This window comes from Peromyscus leucopus, chromosome 22, assembly GCF_004664715.2.
Source record: "Peromyscus leucopus breed LL Stock chromosome 22, UCI_PerLeu_2.1, whole genome shotgun sequence".
NCBI lineage: Eukaryota > Metazoa > Chordata > Mammalia > Rodentia > Cricetidae > Peromyscus > Peromyscus leucopus.
The window spans coordinates 1,784,559-1,803,894 of NC_051081.1; the positions used below are offsets into that span (position 1 = coordinate 1,784,559).

The 19,336-nt window shown below is 70.6% G+C and overlaps 2 protein-coding genes across 2 annotated transcripts; one reads left to right on the forward strand and one right to left on the reverse strand.

Annotated features, from left to right (window-relative positions):
- Window positions 1-7: 7 nt before the first annotated feature.
- Window positions 8-18,110, reverse strand: Tjp3 (tight junction protein 3). The gene is given in 25 exon segments (XM_028862964.2): window positions 8-192; window positions 385-431; window positions 531-577; window positions 580-832; window positions 1,500-1,600; window positions 1,689-1,899; window positions 1,991-2,061; window positions 3,093-3,188; window positions 3,779-3,990; window positions 4,492-4,732; window positions 5,126-5,234; window positions 5,764-5,920; window positions 6,077-6,143; window positions 6,993-7,054; window positions 7,239-7,350; window positions 7,515-7,674; window positions 8,363-8,466; window positions 8,983-9,039; window positions 9,042-9,062; window positions 9,065-9,283; window positions 9,286-9,298; window positions 11,435-11,537; window positions 11,955-12,064; window positions 12,603-12,659; window positions 18,033-18,110. Coding segments are annotated over 24 exon segments (2,721 nt in total). The 5' UTR covers window positions 12,651-12,659; window positions 18,033-18,110; the 3' UTR covers window positions 8-92.
- Window positions 12,649-16,091, forward strand: LOC114688364 (collagen alpha-1(I) chain-like). Its single transcript, XM_028862957.1, has 7 exons — window positions 12,649-12,734; window positions 12,872-13,723; window positions 13,780-13,968; window positions 14,057-14,365; window positions 14,642-14,742; window positions 15,315-15,431; window positions 15,589-16,091. Exons 1-7 carry the CDS (start codon window positions 12,649-12,651, stop codon window positions 16,089-16,091), a joined length of 2,157 nt encoding a protein of 718 aa, XP_028718790.1.
- Window positions 18,111-19,336: the final 1,226 nt, after the last annotated feature.

A 19,336-nucleotide genomic window follows, 5' to 3' on the forward strand; every position in this document is an offset into this window, starting at 1 on the left:
AAATTAAAGGTTTATTAAATGGTCGCTGGCCCTGGGTCCTGCGGGGGAAACTGAGGCTGGGGAGCCGGAGGGAGGGTGCGCGGCGTCCGCGGTCACAGGTCGGTGGCCGGGCCCCAGTCGTAGCCTTCGTCCGAGGACTCTGCGTCCCGGGCTCTCGTGAACTTCCTCCGCAGGGCTTCGCGCTCGTACGTCCTGGGGCAGAAGGGGTGCAGGGCCGCGATGGGGGTGCGTGGCGGGACCTCGCCCGGGCCGACCCCGACACCGTGGACTCGGGAGCTGAGCCCAATGCCCGTGGGTCGGGAAGCCTCCACCCGAGGGGGCTCCGTCCCCGAGCCCTGGCTGCGCGGGCGGGCATGGGGCGTCGTGGGCGTCGCGGGCACTCACCGCATGCTGTCCTGGCGCCACTGGCCCTGCGGGTGGCGGCTCCCGGCCTGCAGGGGAGAGAAAGCCAGGCTGACACGCGCGGGGAGGATGCGGGGCCGCGGGGGGCCCGGGACGCAGGGGGGTCCCCACCCCGGGGCCGCGCGCACCTGCGTCTCCCACTCGGCGGCCGTGGCCCCGTGACCCCGCAGCCCTCGTGGGCTTCCACCCAGGCGGGCTCCGAGGACCGGGCCAGGGCGGGGAGCGCGGGCTCCTCCTCGGCGTCCTGGGGGTCGTGGGGGTCGTGGGGCCCGCCGCCCTCGCCGTCCGTGTAGACGCCGCCCTCGCCGTCCGTGTAGACGCCGTCCGTGTCCTCGCAGTCGCTGTTGGCCCGGCTGTCACAGCTGAGGTCCCCGGAGCTGGCGTCCAGGCCGCGGCCGGGCAGCTCCAGGTCCTCGGAGGAGCCGTCCAGCTGCGGGTGGGAGGCCGTGAGCCCGCGGGCCCGCCTCCAGGCCCAGCCCAGGACACGCCCCTCTGTCCCGGGCACGCCCCCTTCCCCGGGCCTGCCTCCTACCCCGACCCGGGCCTGCCTCCTCGCCCCGGCCCTCTGTCTTGGACACGCCTTCCCTCGCCCCGCCCCCTTCCCCTGGTCCGTCCCTGGCCCGCCCCTCTTCCCCGGGCCCGCCTCCTCGCCCGCCCCTCTGTCTTGGACACGCCTTCCCTCGCCCCGCCCCTCTTCCCCGGGCCCGCCTCCTCGCCCCGCCCCCTGCCCCGACTCTATGTCCCGCCCCGTGCTCCGGGCCCGCCCACCCGCCCCTGACACGCCCCCGGCTCGCCCCTCTGCCCCGCCTGCCTCTATGTCCCGCCCCTGCCCCGCTCCTCTCCCCATGGCCCGCCTCCTCGCCCCGGCCTCGCCCGCCCCTGACACGCCCCCGGCCCGCCCTTCTGACCCGGGCACGCCCTGCCCCGCCTCTGTCCCGCCCCTGCCCCGGCACGCCCTGGCCCCGCCTCTGTCCGCCCCCTGCCCGGCACGCCCTGCCCCGCCTCTGTCCCGCCCCTGCCCGGCACGCCCTGGCCCCGCCTCTGTGCCGCCTCCTCACCCCGCCCCTGCCCATGCCCCGCCCCGGCCCGCCCCGCACCTGGTCCTCCGCCGTCCAGATGGGCCGCGCCTGCTGCTGCTGCACCGCGGCCTTGACCTCCTCGTACCAGGCGTCGCCGGTGCCGTGCAGGGGGACGGTGGCTGCGGGGCGGGGCAGGGCGGGTCAGCAGGGCCCGGCCCGGCCCCACCCACCCCAGCCCCGGTCCGCCCCGCACCCCGCACCCCGCACCGGTGAAGAGGTGCCCGCTGTGCTTCTGCAGCTTCTGCGCCTGCGCGTACAGGCGGCGGCTGCTGCGGCGCGAGGCGGGCGCCAGCCACTCGCGCAGCGCCTTGAGCGCCGGGCGGCTCTCGGGCGCGCAGAAGACCACGATCGGGTAGTACTGCACGTAGTTGAGGCGCTCGATGGCCGACGGCGTCACGTCCAGCAGCGCGTGCCTGTCCTGGGGCGGGGCGCAGGCAGGGGCGGGTCCGCGGCGGCCGGGACCCCCCACCCCCCAGACCGGGCCTCGGCGTCCCCATCCCCGCGCTTACCCTCTCCGCGATCACCCGCACCGTGTCCAGTTTGATGATCTTGGATGGGTTGTCAGTCCGGGACACGCTCTCTGAGGCAGGGGGACACCGCTAATGACATCCACGGTGGCCCCGGCCCGCAGCTCTGGACTCTCCGGGGACCCCTGCGGAGCCTGTCTCCCCTACCAGAACTAACTCCAGCCCCTCCCAACTCCCACTTCTGTCCCCGGGGCTCTGCCTACTATGGGGACCCCTGCTTCCTTTCTTTTTCCTGGCTGAGTAATATTCCCCCCCAGCGGCATCCAATGCAGCCCTGCACCCTGTTGGGGCCTGGCTTTCCATTCTTCTGCACATCAACCCCAGTGGCTGTATTTCCCGATGACTGACGAGGTGGCGGGTGACTTTGCCCTTTGAACCCGCCCAACCTCCTCCAGGTGCCCCGTTCCTGAGCATCCCGAATCCTGCCGTCCCTGGTCCTCCGTGAGGCGCCAGGCCTCCCACAGCCCTCTGCGGCTCCCCAGCCCCAGAGCCACACCCACGGGCCTTGGCTCCCCTTGTATTCGGTATTTTTGAAGGTGGCCTTTGATGTAGCCCAGGCTGGCCTCCAACTGTGTGTAGCCCGGGCTGACCTTGGACTCCCGATCCCCCCGCCTCCTCCGCCTTCCCAGTGCCGAGGTGACAGGCGTCACCAGGCCTGGTTTATGCTGGGATGGAGCCTTGATTAAGTTGACCAGGCTGTCCTGAAACCCGTCATCCTCCTGCCTCAGCCTCGAGGCGGCAGGGATCACGTGGGATGACGTTCATGTGCGCACAGTGAAAAGTGAAACAAAAACTTAAAAATAAAGAGAAAGCCCGACCAGCTCTGCAGCAAATGAAAAGTTCCCCGAGGCCGGCGGACTGCGCCCGATCGACTGAGAATGCCTGGCCCTGGCCCTGGCCCTGAGTGCTGTGTGCTGTGATTGACTGAGGCTGCCTGGCCTGGGCGGGTGGGTGGTGGGCGCTGACATCGATTGGGATTGCCTGGCCCGGGCGGGTGGGTGGTGGGCGCTGACATCGATTGCGGCTGCCTGGCCCGGGCACGCCCCCCGGTGCTCTGGCCCCGCCCCCGGCGGCCGGGTCTCACCTGCAATTTCGAACTGGTCGGGCATCTCTGCTGTCAGCCGCTTCATGGCGATGTCGGCCACCGGCCCCAGGATCACCACGGGGCGCTTGAAGCTGGCTGGGAAGGGAAGAAAGCGGTGCGGTCAGGGGCTCAAGCCGGAAGACCAGGCGGCTGAGGCAGGAGGATTGCTGCCAGTTCAAGGGCGGCAAAAGAAGGAAGTGCTGTTTTCTTTCCACTCCTATTTGAGACTATGAGACGAGTGCGACAAACCGGCAGGAAACTAGGGCCGCACTGTGTCCGGCCCTCGGCTTGACTCGATAAATAAAGTTTTATTGAGATGTGTCTGTCTGTCCGTCCGCCTCTCCGGTCTGCAGCCAGTGGGGCACAGCCGGGCTGAGGGCCAAACACGCCAAACACACCGGGGTCTTTTATTTCCTATTAAAACAAGTTTGTTTCTAGTAACTCGTTTTGAGACAGTGTTCACTGTGCAGCCCCGGCTGTCCCGGAACTGTAGCCCAGGCTGTCCCGGAACTGTAGCCCAGGCTGTCCCGGAACTGTAGCCCAGGCTGGCCTGAACTCGGAGACGCCCTATCTCAGCCTCCCAGTGCCGGGATGGCAGGTTCGTGCCGCCCTCCGGAACCGAGGCGCTGCGGGGAGGGCGGCGATGGCCCGGAGGCTGTGACCCCGGGAGGGCCGCGGCCACCCACCTTCTCGCAGCACCACGCGTTCGTAGGGCGGGTAGTGCCCCTGCCGGGTCAGCGCTGACAGGTCCTCGCGGCTCCGCTGCGCTGACTTCTTGGCCCCTCGGCGGAGCCCCCGGAGCCGCCAGAACTCGGCCCGGGGGTTGGAGACGGAGGAGGCGCCGGGACCCACACCCGCGGCCCGCTGCGCGGCCTCCAGGCTGGCCAGCTGCTCCGCCCTGGGGCGCAGAAAACGGTGCAGCTGAGGACCCTGAACTGGGGCCGTCCAGGGTGACGGGGACCCGGTGACACCTCGGGTCCTCAGAGGGAGAGGGGGAGGGAGGAGGGAGAGGCTGCGCTGGGGGGGGAGGGGGGAGCCAAGGGCGTGGGGCTCTGGACGCTGGTGCTGGGGACGCCTGAACCCTGGGAGGAAACTCGGCCTCGGAAAGGAATAAAGAAAGCCATGACAGGCCGGGCGGTGGTGGTTAACCCCAGCCCTCGGGAGGCAGAGGCAGGTGGATCTCTGTGAGTTCGAGGTCAGCCTGGTCTACAGAGTGAGATCCAGGACAGGCTTCAAATAAACCCTGTCCCCCCTCCCGCCCCCCAAACAAAAACAAAAACAAAGCAAAAAACACCAAACGACACCAAAAGCCCCGCTGTCTGTGTCGGTCACTGCAGTGGGTGCCGCGCTCCCCGGCCGCACTGTGCCCCCCCCAGGGAGCCCCAGCAATGCCCCCCACCTGCTCTGATTGGGGATGACGCCGCGTTCTTGCTCTCGGAGATCTCGGCCCATGCGGGCAGCCAGCCAGAGGCCCCCGCGGCCGCCGTGGCCCGGCCCCGAGCCTGGGTACAGGGTGTCCACCACGTGGAAGACGTCGCCTCGGGTGAAGCCCAGGCCGTAGGGCGGGCTCGGCTCCAGCTCGAAGTGTGTGCGGATGTAGAAGGAGTCACCCACGCGGGACTGGACCATCTTCCTGAAGACTGAGCACAGAGGGCCTTCGTGAGCTCCACGGGGCTCCCTCCGGGGACCTCCGGGGAGACACAGGACGCCGTCCCTGCAGGTCCTGGAAAGAGCCCGGGCTGGGGCTCACCAGCCCGCCAGCTCGGAGTCTTTATTTTCAAGACAGGGTCTCGTATGTATCCCAGGCTGTCCTGGACTCACTGTGTGGACCAGGGTGGCCTCGAACTCGGGACTAAAGGTGTGCGCCACCATGGTGGCCAGTGGAAACCGGTTGACATCGGATTCTCCAGGTCTGCCAAGCGGGCCCGACCCCGGGGCTGCTCCCGTCTCCACATCCCCAGAACTGGCCAGGCCCTGAGGTCCGGCTCCTCCTGTGGGGCCGGGTGCCTGCGGGACACCTCGGGGACACTCACTGTCCTGCTTGCTCTGCGTCACCAGCTCCATGTCCTCCCCCGGCGGTAGCTCCAACAGAAACTGCACAGCCTCCTCCCGGGTCAGGTTCCGGAAGGGCATGCCATTCACCTGCCAGGAAAGGGCACGGGTGAGGCGGGCGCGAGGGGAGCCGCCGGGGCACCCCGACCCTGCCTCCCCGGTGTCCGGACTGAGCCGCCCCGGACTCGGCCTCCCTGGTGTCCGGACTGATCCGCCCCGGCCTCTGCCTCCCCGGACCCTGCCTCCCCGGTGTCCGGACTGAGCCGACCCGACTCTGCCTCCCGGGTGTCTGGCCTGCGGGGGGAGCCAGAGGGTGACACAGACTGGGGGAGGAGCCGGGCTCAGCACGCACAGCCGAGTCCGGGGACCCCACAGCACCACTGTGTAAAAACTCTGGGGCTCACGAGGGCCCAGCGGGCACAGCACTCGCTACCCAGCATGAGGACCTGAGTTCGAACCCTTGGCGCCCATGAAAACGGCCAGGCACGGGGCGCAGGACTGTGATCTCAGCATTCAAGAGGCTGAGGTGGGTGGGGTAGCGAGTTCCAGGCCAGCCTGGGCTACAAACGGGGTGAGTCCCGGGAGAGGGGGAGGCTCGGGGCCAGCTGTCCCGCGTCACCTGCAGGATCTCGTCCCCTTCCTGGATGCCCTGCCCGTCGGCCGGGCTGCCCGCCTGCACCCCGGACACGAAGATGCCCACGTCGTTGCCACCGGCCAGCCGCAGGCCGATGCTCGCACCCTTGGGGAAGCGCACTACGCGAGTGTCCGGGCTGTAGCTATGGAGAAGGGGGCGATGAGGCCGTGCAGGGGGGGTACCCCGCCCTCCCGGCCTCGGTGCCCGAGCGGCCCAGACAAGCAGGGTGTTAGGTGGGGTGGGGGCCGGCTACGGGACGGGCGGCCTCCGGAAGCGCGTGCTCATCTGAGCGACCCACCCACGGTCCTCCAGGCTCTGCCGACTGGGGACCCGGTAAATGTCGTAGCGACTTTCTCCAGGGTCCTCTGCAACGAGAACGGAAATTCACTCTTCAGGGGACACCAAGGGCCAGCCCAGCTCGGGGTGCTGGGCGGGGCTCCACCCGACCACGCCCCCAGCCCTCCCGGGGATTCTAGCGGGCTCCACCCGACCACGCCCCCAGCCCTCACTGAGGATTCTAGGCGGGGCTCCACCCTGACCACGCCCCAGCCCTCACTGGGGGATTCTAGGCGGGGCTCCACCCTGACCACGCCCCCAGCCCCTCACTGGGGATCCTGGGCGGGGCTCCACCCTGACCACGCCCCCAGCCCTTACTGGGATTCTGGCGGGCTCCACCCTGACCACGCCCCAGCCCTTACTGGGATTCTCGGCAGGGCTTCACCTGACCACGCCCCCAGCCCCTCACTGGATTCTGGCGGGCTCACCTGACCACGCCCCACCCCTCACTGGGGATTCTGGGCGGGCTCCACCCTGACCACGCCCCCAGCCCTCACTGGGATTCTGGGCGGGGCTCCACCTGACCACGCCCCAGCCCCTCACTGGGATTCTGGGCGGGCTCCACCCCTGACCACGCCCCCAGCCCCTCACTGGGGGATTCTAGGCGGGGCTCCACCCTGACCACGCCCCCAGCCCCTCACTGGGGGATTCTAGGCGGGGCTCCACCCTGACCACGCCCCCAGACCCTCACTGGGGATCCTGGGCGGGGCTCCACCCTGACCACGCCCCCAGCCCTTACTGGGGATTGTGGGCGGGGCTCCTCCTGACCACGCCCCAGCCCTCTCTACAACCTTGGTTCACCTTAGGTTTGGCTCCCCACCAACGGTCGCCCCTTCCTCTCCTCCCCCTGGCTCAGCGTGGCAGCTGCCGGCGCTCACCCGGTTCAGCGACGGCTCTGGAATCCACCGAGCGGTCCCGCCTCCGGGGCTGTGGGCTCTCCCTGGGTGGGATGAGAGCCCGTGAGTCGGGGGCCTCTGCACGGCCCCCAGATCGGCCCCACGGCCCACCCCCAGGATCGGCCCCACGGCCCCCCACCCCCAGGATCGGCCCCACGGCCCCCACCCCCAGGATCGGCCCACGGCCCCCACCCCCAGGATCGGCCCACGGCCCCGTCCGGCACTCACTCTGCCGAGTCCGTCTGGCTGGGCTCGGGGCTCGGCGGACCCTGCAGAGGTGGCGGAGGGACGTGGGACGGGGGCGCCTGGGACGACAGCTCCGAGTTCAGGTCCGAGATGTCTGCGGGGCGGGCGGGGCGGCAGGTCAGCCGGGCCACGCGGGACCGCACACACCACCGTCCAGCCCGAGCCCCGCGGTGCAGCCTGCGCTGCCGTGCAGCTTGAGGTCGGTCCCGGCCCTCTCCGAGCCCCCGAGCCCCGCGGGATGCCGTCCCGCGCCCTCACCTTCCATCAGCGAGCTGTCGCTGTCGCTCACCGCGGGGGGGATGTTCACCAGGAACTGCCCGCTGTCCCGCAGCACCAGCAGCGTCAGCTCCCCCTCCGACTGCTCGATGAGCCGCCGCGTGTCGCTCAGGGACAGGTTCGCACTGGACACCCCATTGACCTGGAGAGGCGGCGGGGACGCGCCGGGGGCGCTGGGGACATCTGGCTCGGGGTGGGCGCCCAGAAACGGCCAGAGGAGGAGCGGGCGCCCGGAGACAGTCAGAGGAGGAGCGGGCGCCAGAGAGAGCCAGAGAGGAGCGGGCGCCAGAGACAGCCAGAGGAGGAGCGGGCGCCCAGAGACAGCCAGAGGAGGAGCGGGCGCCCAGAGACAGCCAGAGGAGGAGCGGGCGCCCAGAGACAGCCAGAGGAGGAGCGGGCGCCCAGAGACAGCCAGCAGGAGGGGTGGGCGCCCAGAAACAGCCAGCAGGAGCAGCGGGCGCCCAGAAACAGCCAGCAGGAGCAGCGGGCGCCCAGAGACAGCCAGCGGGAGGAGCGGGCGCCCAGAGACAGTCAGAGGAGGAGCGGGCGCCCAGAGACAGCCAGCAGGAGGAGCGGGCGCCCAGAGAGAGCCAGAGGAGGAGCGGGCGCCCAGAGACGGCCAGAGGAGGAGCGGGCGCCCAAAGACGGCCAGAGGAGCAGCGGGCGCCCAGAGACAGCCAGAGGAGGAGCGGGCGCCCAGAGACAGCCAGAGGAGGAGCGGGCGCCCAGAGACAGCCAGCGGGAGGGCTGGAAGTGACCCCTGGGCTGGCAGCACGGCCCGGCCCGCCTTGGCCTCCGTTTCCCCACCCGAAGCATAAGCCTGGCCTCACCTGCAAGATGAGGTCTCCTTCCTGCAGCCCGCGGTTCCGAGCGGCGAGGCCAGAATCCGTGATGTGTTTTATGAAGATCTGACTGCCCAGCTTCACCCCGAACTCTGAGGGGAGAGGAGGGAAACTGAGGCAGGACGCTAGGCAGGAGGCCAACATCATTTAAGCTCGCTTTGAATTCTTGTAATCCTGCTTTAGCCTCAAAGTAGGCGGGGCTCTGCCCTGACCACGCCCCCAGCCCCTCACTGGGGATTCTGGGCGGGGCTCCACCCTGACCACGCCCCCAGCCCTCACTGGGGATTCTGGGCGGGGCTCCACCCTGACCACGCCCCCAGCCCCTCACTGGGGGTTCTGGGCGAGGCTCCACCCTGACCACGCCCCCAGCCCCTCACTGGGGGTTCTGGGCGGGGCACCACCTGACCACGCCCCCAGCCCCTCACTGGGGATTCTGGGCGGGGCTCCACCCTGACCACGCCCCCAACCCCTCACTGGGGATTCTGGGTCTCCTCCACCCGTGACCACGCCCCCAGCCCCTCACTGGGGATTCTAGGCGGGGCTCCACCCTGACCACGCCCCTCACTGGGGATTCTGGGCGGGGCTCACACGACCACGCCCCAGCTCACCCTCGCTGTTCCTCCGCTTCACCAGCACGGACTTGAGCGGCCTCATGAGCACGTCTGCTTCGGCAGGCGCTTGTACCCGACACCAGGTCCAGTCCGTTGGGCTCAGATCCGCCTCCCGAGCTGCGGCGCCCGTGACTGCCCACGCGGCCGCGGCGTCCCGCCCTGGCCCGGCGGGAAGGCTCCGTGCAGGACCGGCCGGAGCCGCTGGAGGAGTCGCCCTCGTAGCCCCGGCCGTGGTCAGCCTCCTCCCGGTCGGAGGGCGCGTGGGCCGCGGTCCTGGCGGCGGGCAGCTGGACCCTGCGGGACGCTTCACGGTCTGCGGGGTCAGCAGGGCGACGCGTCAGCAGGGCTGACGCGGGTCAGCAGGGCGGGACGCGGGGTCAGCAGGGGCGGGACGCGGGGTCAGCAGGGCGGGACGCGGGGTCAGCAGGGGCGGGACGCGGGGGGACGCGGGGTCAGCAGGGGACGCGGGGTCAGCAGGGGACGCGGGGTCAGCAGGGGCGGGACGCGGGGTCAGCAGGGCGGACGCGGGTCAGCAGGGGACGCGGGGTCAGCAGGGACGCGGGGTCAGCAGGGGCGGGACGCGGGTCAGCAGGGGCGGGACGCGGGGTCAGCGGGGGCGGGACGCGGGGTCCGGGGTCCGGGGACGCGGGGTCAGCAGGGGCCTCTCGGGGCCCAGCCTGCCATCCGACCGCGCGTGCGCCTGGGGTCCCCACCCCACACAGCCGCCGAGCGCGGTCCTCTGCCATCAGCCCAGGGTCAGTCGCCATGACTACGGAGGCACTGAGGCAGGGGCATCCGAGAGCTGGCTCGGCGGTTAGCGCCGCTGCTCTGTCCTAGGACCCCAGTCCAGGCCCCAGCACCCCGCGGTGGCTCACAACCGTCTGCGACTGTGGTGTCATGGGTCAGGTGACCTCTTTTGGGGTGGACAACACGCCCACATGGAAAACAGATACAGCAAAAGAAAGGACTGAAGATCAGCCTGAGGGACAGTGAGAAGAAGGAAAAAGAGCGGTGACGCCCCGGTGAGGGTCGGGGTGCAGCGAGGGGTCGGGGTGCAGCGAGGGGTCGGGGTGCAGTGAGGGGTCGGGGTGCAGTGAGGGGTCACGGTGCAGCGAGGGGTCAGGGTGGAGCGGGGGGTCAGGGTGCAGTGAGGGTCAGGGTGCAGTGAGGGTCGGGGTGCAGCGAGGGGGTCGGGGTGCAGCGAGGGTCGGGGTGCAGCGAGGGGTCGGGGTGCAGCGAGGGTCGGGGTGCAGCGAGGGGTCACGGTGCAGCGAGGGGTCGGGGTGCAGCGAGGGTCACGGTGCAGCGAGGGTCGGGGTGCAGCGAGGGGTCACGGTGCAGCGAGGGGTCACGGTGCAGCGAGGGGTCGGGGTGCAGCGAGGGGTCGGGGTGCAGCGAGGGTCGGGGTGCAGCGAGGGGTCGGGGCGCAGCGAGGGGTCGGGGTGCAGCGGGGGTCAGGGTGCAGCGAGGGGTCACGGTGCAGCGAGGGGTCGGGGTGCAGCGAGGGGTCGGGGTGCAGCGAGGGGTCGGGGTGCAGTGAGGGTCAGGGTCAGGGGTCAGGGTGCAGCGAGGGGTCGGGGTGCAGCGAGGGGTCGGGGTGCAGTGAGGGGTCGGGGTGCAGTGAGGGGTCGGGGTGCAGTGAGGGGTCGGGGTGCAGCGAGGGGTCGGGGTGCAGTGAGGGGTCGGGGTGCAGTGAGGGGTCGGGGTGCAGTGAGGGGTCGGGTGCAGTGAGGGTCGGGGTGCAGTGAGGGGTCGGGGTGCAGCGAGGGGTCGGGGTGCAGTGAGGGGTCGGGGTGCAGTGAGGGGTCGGGGTGCAGTGAGGGGTCGGGGTGCAGTGAGGGGTCGGGGTGCAGTGAAGGGGTCGGGGTGCAGTGAGGGGTCGGGTGGAGCGGGGGGTCGGGGTGGAGCGAGGGGTCAGGGTGCAGCGAGGGGTCAGGGTGCAGCGAGGGGTCGGGGTGCAGCGAGGGGTCGGGGTCGAGGGGTCAGGGTGCAGCGAGGGGTCGGGGTGCAGCGAGGGGTCGGGGTGCAGCGAGGGGTCGGGGTGCAGTGAGGGGTCGGGGTGCAGTGAGGGTCACGGTGCAGCGAGGGGTCAGGGTCAGGGGTCGGGGTGGAGCGGGGGGTCAGGGTGCAGCGAGGGGTCAGGGTGGAGGGGTCGGTGCAGTGAGGGGTCAGGGTGGAGGGGTCAGGGTGCAGTGAGGGGTCGGGGTGCAGTGAGGGGTCAGGGTCAGGGGTCACGGTGCAGCGGGGGTCGGGGTGCAGCGAGGGGTCAGGGTGGAGTGAGGGTCAGGGTGCAGCGGGGGTCAGGGTGCAGCGAGGGGTCGGGGTGCAGTGAGGGGTCACCGTACAGCGGGGGGTCACTGTGTCCACCCCAGCACCCCGGAAGCAGCACTAGCGTCACCCTGCAGTTCCCCGCTCGCCGCGCCGGGCCTCAGTTTCCCCGCCCACTCACGATGTCGGCCGTCTTGTTGCAGGTCTTGAGGAGCTGGATGGCGAAGGCCGACGAGACGTTCTCCACGGAGACCCCGTTCACCATGACGATGTGGTCCCCGGTCCTGCGGGCGCCCGGGAGGCTCTGAGCCGGTGTCTCCTTTTCCAGTCCCCCCACCCCCCCGTGCTCTCTGTGTCTCTGTGTCTCTGTCTCTGTGTCTCTGTCATCTCTGCGTGTCTCTGTCGTCTCTGCGTGTCTCTGTCTCTGTGTCTCTATGTCTCTGTGGTCTCTGCTGTCTCTGTCTCTCCCTCCCTCCCAGGGTTCCACCGGTTCCGGAACAGTCGTTCCGCCCGGCCCTGCCCTGGCTCTGCCTGCCTCGGGACCAGGAAGAGTCAGGCAGGGAGACCAGGCCCCGCTGACCGGAAGGTGCCAGCCCCCCCCCCCCGCTGACGGAAGGTGCAGCCCCCCCGCTGACCGGAAGGTGCCAGCCCCCCCCCGCTGACGGAAGTGTGCAGCCCCCCCCCCCCCGGGCCGGCCTCACTGCAGCCTGCCCTGCGCCGGGCCCCCGAGGACCACGTCCGACACCACCACGGATCCGCTGGGCCGCTCGTGGCCTCCGGAGACGGCGATGCCGAAGCCGCGGCGGGGGTCCTGAGGGGGTCAGGGGTCACGCGGGGGTCAGGGGTCACCGCGGGGGTCAGGGGGTCACCGCGGGGTCAGGGGTCACGCGGGGGTCAGGGGGTCACCGCGGGGACAGGGGGTCACCGCTGGGGTCAGGGGGTCACGCGGGGGACAGGGGGTCACCGCTGGGGTCAGGGGGTCACCGCGGGGGTCAGGGGTCACCGCGGGGTCAGGGTTCCCGGTCAGGGGTCCCCACGGGTCGGGGTCACCGCGGGGACAGGGGGTCACCGCGGGGGACAGGGGGTCACCGCGGGGGTCAGGGGTCCCCACGGGGGTCAGGGGTCCCCACGGGGTCAGGGGGTCACCGCGGGGGTCAGGGGTCACCGCGGGGTCAGGGGTCACCGCGAGGACGGGGGTCACCGCGGGGGTCGGGGGTCACCGCGGGGATCAGGGGGTCACCGCGGGGTCAGGGGTCCCCACGGGGTCAGGGGTCCCCACGGGGTCAGGGGTCCCCACGGGGTCAGGGGTCCCCACGGGGTCAGGGGTCCCCATGGCGACCCCCGCTCACCTTGTGCAGCGTGGCCGTGTGCTGTTCCCAGATGGTCAGCTCCTCCATGTCGGCCACCTGTGGGGACCGCGGGCTGCTGGGGCGGGGGGGGGCCCGACCTCCCCACCTCCCCCGATGTGTGACCCCCGACCTGTGACCCCTGCTGACCTGTGACCCCCCTGCTGACCTGTGACCCCTCTGCTGACCTGTGATCCCCGACTGTGTGACCCCCGACTGTGTGACCCCCTCTGCTGACCTGTGACCCCCGACTGTGACCCCCACCTCCCCAGCTCTAGCGCCTGGGCTTTGGTTTGCTTTGGGGGGCGCAGGGAGGTCTCGCGCCGCCGCCGAGGTGAGCTGCACACTCATGGCCATCCTCCTGCCTCCGCTCCCCAGGGACGAGGCACCGCTGCCCCGGCGGGTGCTGCCCCCCCCCCCGCGGAATTCCGAGTTCTCGGCTCCAGGGCGCGGGGCTCCCGGGGAGGGCGCAGGTGGCCGGGCCTGCCCCGACCCGCCCAGCTGTCCCCGCCGGTGTGGGCCGGTGCGGGCCGGTCTGCCCCCGGGGCTCCCGGCCGCGGGTTAACCCCACCGCTGGCCGCCCCCTGCAGCCCCGCAGGCCCGGACTCCGCGACCCGCCCTCGGCCAGGCCCTCGGCGAACTCCTCTTCGGCCCGCAAAGCCCCGGGGCCTCGGCTCTCCCCGCTTCCGCACGGATCCCGCCCCCCTCCCCGACTTGGGGCGCCCGGGCCGGGGCTGGGGTGACCGAGTCCGTCCCCACTGCCCCGGGGGACGGGGCGGCGCTTGGAAACCCGAGGAGGGCGGTTCAACCCGCTCGCTCGGCCTCGCCCCGCCCCCAGGTGAGCGCCCCGCCCCCTGCAGACGGGAGGGCCCGGGGGACCCGGGCCCCGCCTCCAGCTCGCAGCGGGGGACCCAGCCCCGGGCCTCAGTTTACCCTCCCGGGGTGCGCGAGCCCCGCGCCCCAGGGCCGGGTCCCCGGGTCCCCAGGCGGCCGCAGCCCCGCCCGCCGCGCCCCCAGGTCTCCGTGCGCAGGAGGTGCCCGGCGGACAGCGCGGCCGGGAGCGAACAAAGCCGGGGGGTCGCGCCGCCGCCGCGGGACTCGAACGCGGGGCTCTGGGGGGCCAGGTCGCCGACTTGGCTCCCTCCGTGGCCCCAGGCTAGCCCCCACCCCCGGGCCTCAGTTTCCCCGGCCGTTTGAAAGCCCGGATCGCACTGCCACCCGGTCCCGCGCGCTCCGGGGCTACTCGCCTGGAATCTCACGGCCATGGTGCCCGGGGGGGCGGGGGGCCTGGAGACGCCCGGCCCGGGTCACGAGGGTCGCGCAGGCCCCGGCCCCGCTCCCGCCGCACCTGCTCTTCCTCCTCCGGGACGCCCCGCCCCGCCCCGCCCCGCCCGCCCCGCCCGCCCGCCCCGCGATCCGGTCCCGGCTTTTCCACCCCGCCGGGACCTGGCGCGGAGGGGCTGGCGGGAAAACGCGGGGCGGACGCCCCCGGGCCCGGGCGGCCCCCGGCTGGAGTTTCCCACCCGTGAAAGCGACACGCGCCCCGGTCCGCCCGTGGGGGAGCCCGGCGAGGGCGTCGGGGGAGGCAGGGGCGAAGAGGCCCGCGTGCGGCGGGTGGGTTCCGAAGGTGGGGTAAGAGTCTGCGGAGACCGGGGCTGGGTCGATCTCCCGCCCCCGTGGCGCCTTTGCGGGGAGAGCGCGAGGGCCCGAGTTCGAATCCTCCCCGCCCCCGCGGCTCCGGGACCCGGCGCCCCCTCCCGGCCTCTGTGGGAACTGCACAGCCCTCGGGAGGCGGAGGCAGAGGGAGCTCTGAGTTCGAGGCCAACCTGGGCTACGGAGTGAGCCCGGGCCAGCCTGGGCTACCGGGAGACCCCCGTCTCGGGGTAGAACAGTTCCCCGAGGGACCCGCCCCCGGCCGGGGCCGCCGCCTCGCATCCTCGGGGGCTGGGCTGAGGGTCAGCTTTAGGAGGGACCGGTTGGGCCAGCCTCGACCTGACCCCCCGGTGGGCGGGACTGGCGCTGGCTCCGCCCACACATTCCAGGCTGGGGAAGGGCGCCTGGCCCCACCCCGAGGTCAAAGAGCGGCCGGGCACTGGCGCCGACAGCCCCTGCCCTGTGCACGCCCGAGGCCGGGCTGGAGAAGGTGGGCCTGGGGGCCGAGGCAGGGGGATCTCTGTGAGTTCGAGGCCAGCCTGGACTACCAAGTGAGCTCCAGGAAAGGCGCAAAGCTACACAGAGAAACCCTGTCTCGAAAAACCAAAAAAAAACAAGAACGCAGGCTTGGCCAGCGCGGTCCCAGCACCGCGGCCGCGCACGCCGGGGCCGCCCCGTCCGCGATTTCATCCCCCCCTCCCCGCCACACACCCCCCGCCGCGGGTTCGGAGCCGCAGTCCCGCCCCCGCCCGATCGATCTGCGCGTCCTCGGGGAAGTTCCTCCCCCTCTGTGCACCCGTGTCGGCATCGAGACTGACGGGTAGCAAAGTCCTGCGCCCTGCACGGCAGAGGGGCCCGGCGGGTCCGTGCCTCAGTTTCCCTGTCTGGAAAAGGGAATGATAGCTGCACCTGTCTCCAAGGTTGAAAGGAGGTTTGCGTCACTTGGGGCACATCCTGCTGTCTCCCGACGGGGTCTCGCTCTGTAGCCCAGGCTGTCCCGGAACTCACAGAGATCCCCCTGCCTCAGCCTCCTCAGTAACCGGGACGGAAGTGACCCCCTAGGATCCACCCTCAGCCCTGAGTTCAAATCCAGAACCGAGGCCGGCCTGCAGGTCCCAGCAGGCCCGAGGCACCCCGGGTTCGATCCCGTGCCCCACACGGTGGAGGAGGCTACGGCCGGTGCGCATGCGTGCGCACCCCCTCTAAGTATTTCAGTGCTTAGGAATTGAAGTCTCCAGACGCTGCGGGGCGGCGGAGCACCTGACGTTCCGGCGCAGGACACCTAGGGAAACTGAGGCAGGACAGGTCTGACCGGAAATCAGCGTTTACACTGCAGGGAGGAGGGGCGGGGTGGACCCGGGGAGATGGGGGGAGCGAAGGCCTGGGGCAGGCGCGTCACTGAGCCCCGCGGAAGGCGAGAACACTCCCCCAGCCGGGCCCCCATTCCCGCGTGTGCTGCACCCCGTGCGCTGCATGAGTGGAATTCAGACTGCAAACGGCTGGGGCGGTGCGCGCCGCTGTCACGGGGCGGGCTGCGGCAGGAGGATTGCTCTCAGTCCCGGAGGAGCCTGGGCTGCACGGAAAGCTCCAGGCCAACCCCACCGACAAAGCGCACAGTGGGCTTCCTGGGGACTTCGGGAAGCTTGTGTCCGGGATGCCGCGGCGGGCGAGCAGCCCTGGAGCCAGCCCGACTCCGGAAAGGCTAGCCTGGGCTGCCCTGGGCACGGCCCACTGCACTCGGGGCTGCAGAGCCAGCTTCAGCCAGCAGGGGGCGTGTGGGAGCCAGGGCTGGTGTCTGGGGTCCCCCGTGGGGGAGGGTGGTCCCTGTCCCCAAAGTAAACGGTCGTCAAAACTGCGCCCGAGGTCGTCTCACTATGTAGACCAGGCTGGCCCGGAGCTCACGCTGTAGACCTGGGGAGGGGTGTCGTCACTCAGCATGCAGCTGTCCATCACACCCTGCACCTTCCGCTGTGACAAAAGCCTTAGGTGCCCGCCAGGGGCTCCCTGTGCGCTTATGGAGTGCCTACTGTTTGCGGAATCTTCTGAATGGTGGGCACAGCTCGGGGGTGCAGGACGAGGAGCCCTGAGGGTCGGGGGGCCCCGAATCTTCTGAATGGTGGCACAGCTCGGGGGTGCAGGACGGGAGCCCTGAGGGTCGGGGGACCCACGAGCGAGCGACTGCAGAGCGGTGTCCAGCTCAGGGCGGTCCGCAGCTCCCAAGCGCCCCCTCAATAATTTAACTCTGGGGCGGGGTCTGCGCGCGCCCCACTGTCCGGCCGACTTTCCCGCCGTGGCGCTGTCCGCCGGCCGCGCCCCCCCCCCCCCCCCCCCCGTCACCCGCACCGGGCACCGGAGGGCCAGCTCCCCACCCCACCCCACCCGTGCAGAGTCTGCCAGGCCCCGCCGCCCCCCAGTTCCGCCGCCGCCCCCCTCCCCGCCCCCTCCCCGCCCCCACTTCCCTCGGCCCCCACTCCAGCCCCTGCCCCGCCTGTCGCCCCCCCCAGGCGTCAGTGGGGACAGCTAACTGCTCACGCCCTCAACCATTCAGACGTCTTCTCCCCCAGCGCCTCCCCGCTCCCCAAAGTCCCGTGTGGTGGCGCGCGCGTCTGTCCTTCCGCGCTCAGGGGTGGAGGAGGGAGGATCAGGAGTTCGAGGTTATCCTTGGCTACTCAGGAGGCAGACGCCAGCCTGGGCTACCTGAGAGCCTGAGTTTCCGGGCCTGGCTCCCGGCATACCTGGCATGCAGTGAACGCTCAGCGGACGGACGGTGTCTGCCTTGGCAGCGGGTCCCCAGGCGCGTCCCACTGACCTCGGCCGTGCCCGAGGGTGTCCGCTCCTACCCTGAGCAAACACTGCCGCCCTGGCCCGCCGCCAGGCCAGGAGGAAGGACCGAGCCCAAATTCTCCGCCTGGACTTTCCCCAGACTCGGGGCCACGCGGAAGTGCCAGCACGGGTGGGCAGGAATTTCTAGATGTCCGGCCTGGGGCAGTGTCTGAGGGGTCAGCCCGGAGGAGGCCGCTCTCCAGGACTCTCACTCTCCCGTGCATCACCGGGGAAGTGGCCCCCCCTCTCTGTGCCAAGTGGGGACCCGGCTGCCCCGGGGCCTGTCACGTAGCGCTGGCTTCCCTGTGGCGCAGAACGAGCAACTGAGGCTGGGCAAACACTGGGTTCCGACGGCGGAACGCCCAGCGCCAGGTCCCCCCTGCAACGACGCGCGAGCCTTCCTGGTCCAGAGTAGAAGTCCCCTGGGGAGCTGGACACGCCCTCCCGAAGGGACTGTTTGCTTCTTCCTTGTTTGGGGTCAAATGCCCCAGAAGCAATTCATGTGGTCACCCCCCCCCCCCCCCCCCCGGTCAGGCCAAGCCCCTCATCGTCCACTTGGAGCTCCGTCCTCTCCTGTCCGCGCCCCCGCGGTGTATGACGGGCACAGGTGGTGCTGCTGTGCCTGGAGTCGGGGTGACCCCGGGGACAGTTCTGGGAAACCGCGGCTCGGCCGGCCCAGGTGCACCCCGACTTGCCGCACCTGCTCACAGCGTCCCCACCTCCCCGGCCCGCACCTGCGCTCACAATGACCCTTTGAAGGCTCGGCTGCCGCGTCCTGGGCGCCGCGCCAGGGCAGAAACTGCAGCCGCGCGAAGTCTCGGAAACTGTGTCAGGTGCCCACGCAGGACGGCGGCTTCCGGCTGCCCCGGGCGCGCGCAGAGGCAGCCGGGGGGTCCCGCCCGGGATGGGGTCGCCGGGATGCGGAGCGCATCGGGGTGGGCTCAGCGGCGGACTCACCTGTCTGGAAGGCTGAGCGGACGCGGGCTGGGGGGCGGCAGCTGGGGCCGGGGTGCCCGGCCGGCTGGCACGGGGGCCGGGGAGGAGACCCAGGCGGCTGCTCAGGCCGGCGACCTGTTTGCTCACCGCGGCGCCCGGGCGAGTGGGCGCGTCCCGGGCCGGGTGGAACCGGCGCGCTCTGCGCAGGGGTGAGCGCCGGAGGCCGGCCCGCAGGTGGGAGGGCGTGGGGCTCGGTCTGTCGCAAGGGACGCTCACGTGGCAGGACAGGCCTTAACCCCTGAGCGCCCAGGGCCGACCTAGGCACGCGCCGCACAGCACCACCATGGGGGCCGGGGGAGCACAGTGAGGGACGGATGACCGGGCCTCCGGTGCGGCCCACCCGCTGTCAATCACTGCAGGGGGCGACACCAGGTAGACTCAGGCTGAGACACGCCCCCAGCCCCTCACTGGGGATTGTAGGCGGGGCTCCACCTGACACGCCGCCTCCGGGGTTCTAGGCGGGGCTCCACCCTGACCACGCCCCCAGCCCCTCACTGGGAGTCTAGGCGGGCTCCACCTGACCACGCCCACCCCTCACTGGGGATTCTAGGGCGGGGCTCCACCCTGACCACGCCCCCAGCCCCTCACTGGGGATTCTGGGCGGGGCTCCACCTGACCACGCCCAAGGTCATCACCCCGTGTATCTACCTATATTGACTTTCGCTGTCTCTAGGTCATATCTCTATGGCCTCGTGTGACTTTCCAGTTTCAGGTTTTGGGTTTTTTTTTAAATTGCACTCATGACCTAATTCCTTCCTGCGACGCCCCAGGGATTCTCAGCTTTTGCCAGGCGTCCCGATCTCTGGAGGAGTTGGCGATGCCCGCTGCAGTTCCTGCGGCAGGGAGGCTCTCGGGAGACGCTGATGCTGTGGCCCCAGGGACCGCAGGTTTGGAAGCGCGGGCGTGGTCCGGCTGACTCGGTTCTGCTCTGCGCTCTTTCTAGTGGACCTGTCTGAGTGGACAGGAAGGCTGGCCACGCCTGTGCCTTAGCACCGGGGAAGCTGAGGCAGGGAATTCAGGGTTATTATCCCCAGCAGCCCAGAATGTATGAGTTCTGCCCCAAAGAAATTTGCTATGTATATTAGTTAAAATGTTCTTTACTGCTGTGATTTCATCACTTTACAAGATAACGTAAATTATCGATATAAATAAATAGATATTATATTGCAAAGCAACATAATTAAGAAGAAAAAGACAGGGTCCATTATGTGGCCCTGGCTGGCCCAGAACTTGCTGTGTAGACCAGGCTGGCCTTCCGTCTGGGT

Coding starts and splice junctions, on each gene's coding strand:
- LOC114688364 (XM_028862957.1), top strand. CDS start 12,649: ATGTCGGCCACCTGTGGGGACCGCGGGCTGCTGGGGCGGGGGGGGGCC. Junction 12,735..12,871: donor CGATGTGTGACCCCCGACCT/GTGACCCCTGCT, acceptor CCACCTCCCCAG/CTCTAGCGCCTGGGCTTTGG. Junction 13,969..14,056: donor TGCTCTTCCTCCTCCGGGAC/GCCCCGCCCCGC, acceptor CCTGGCGCGGAG/GGGCTGGCGGGAAAACGCGG.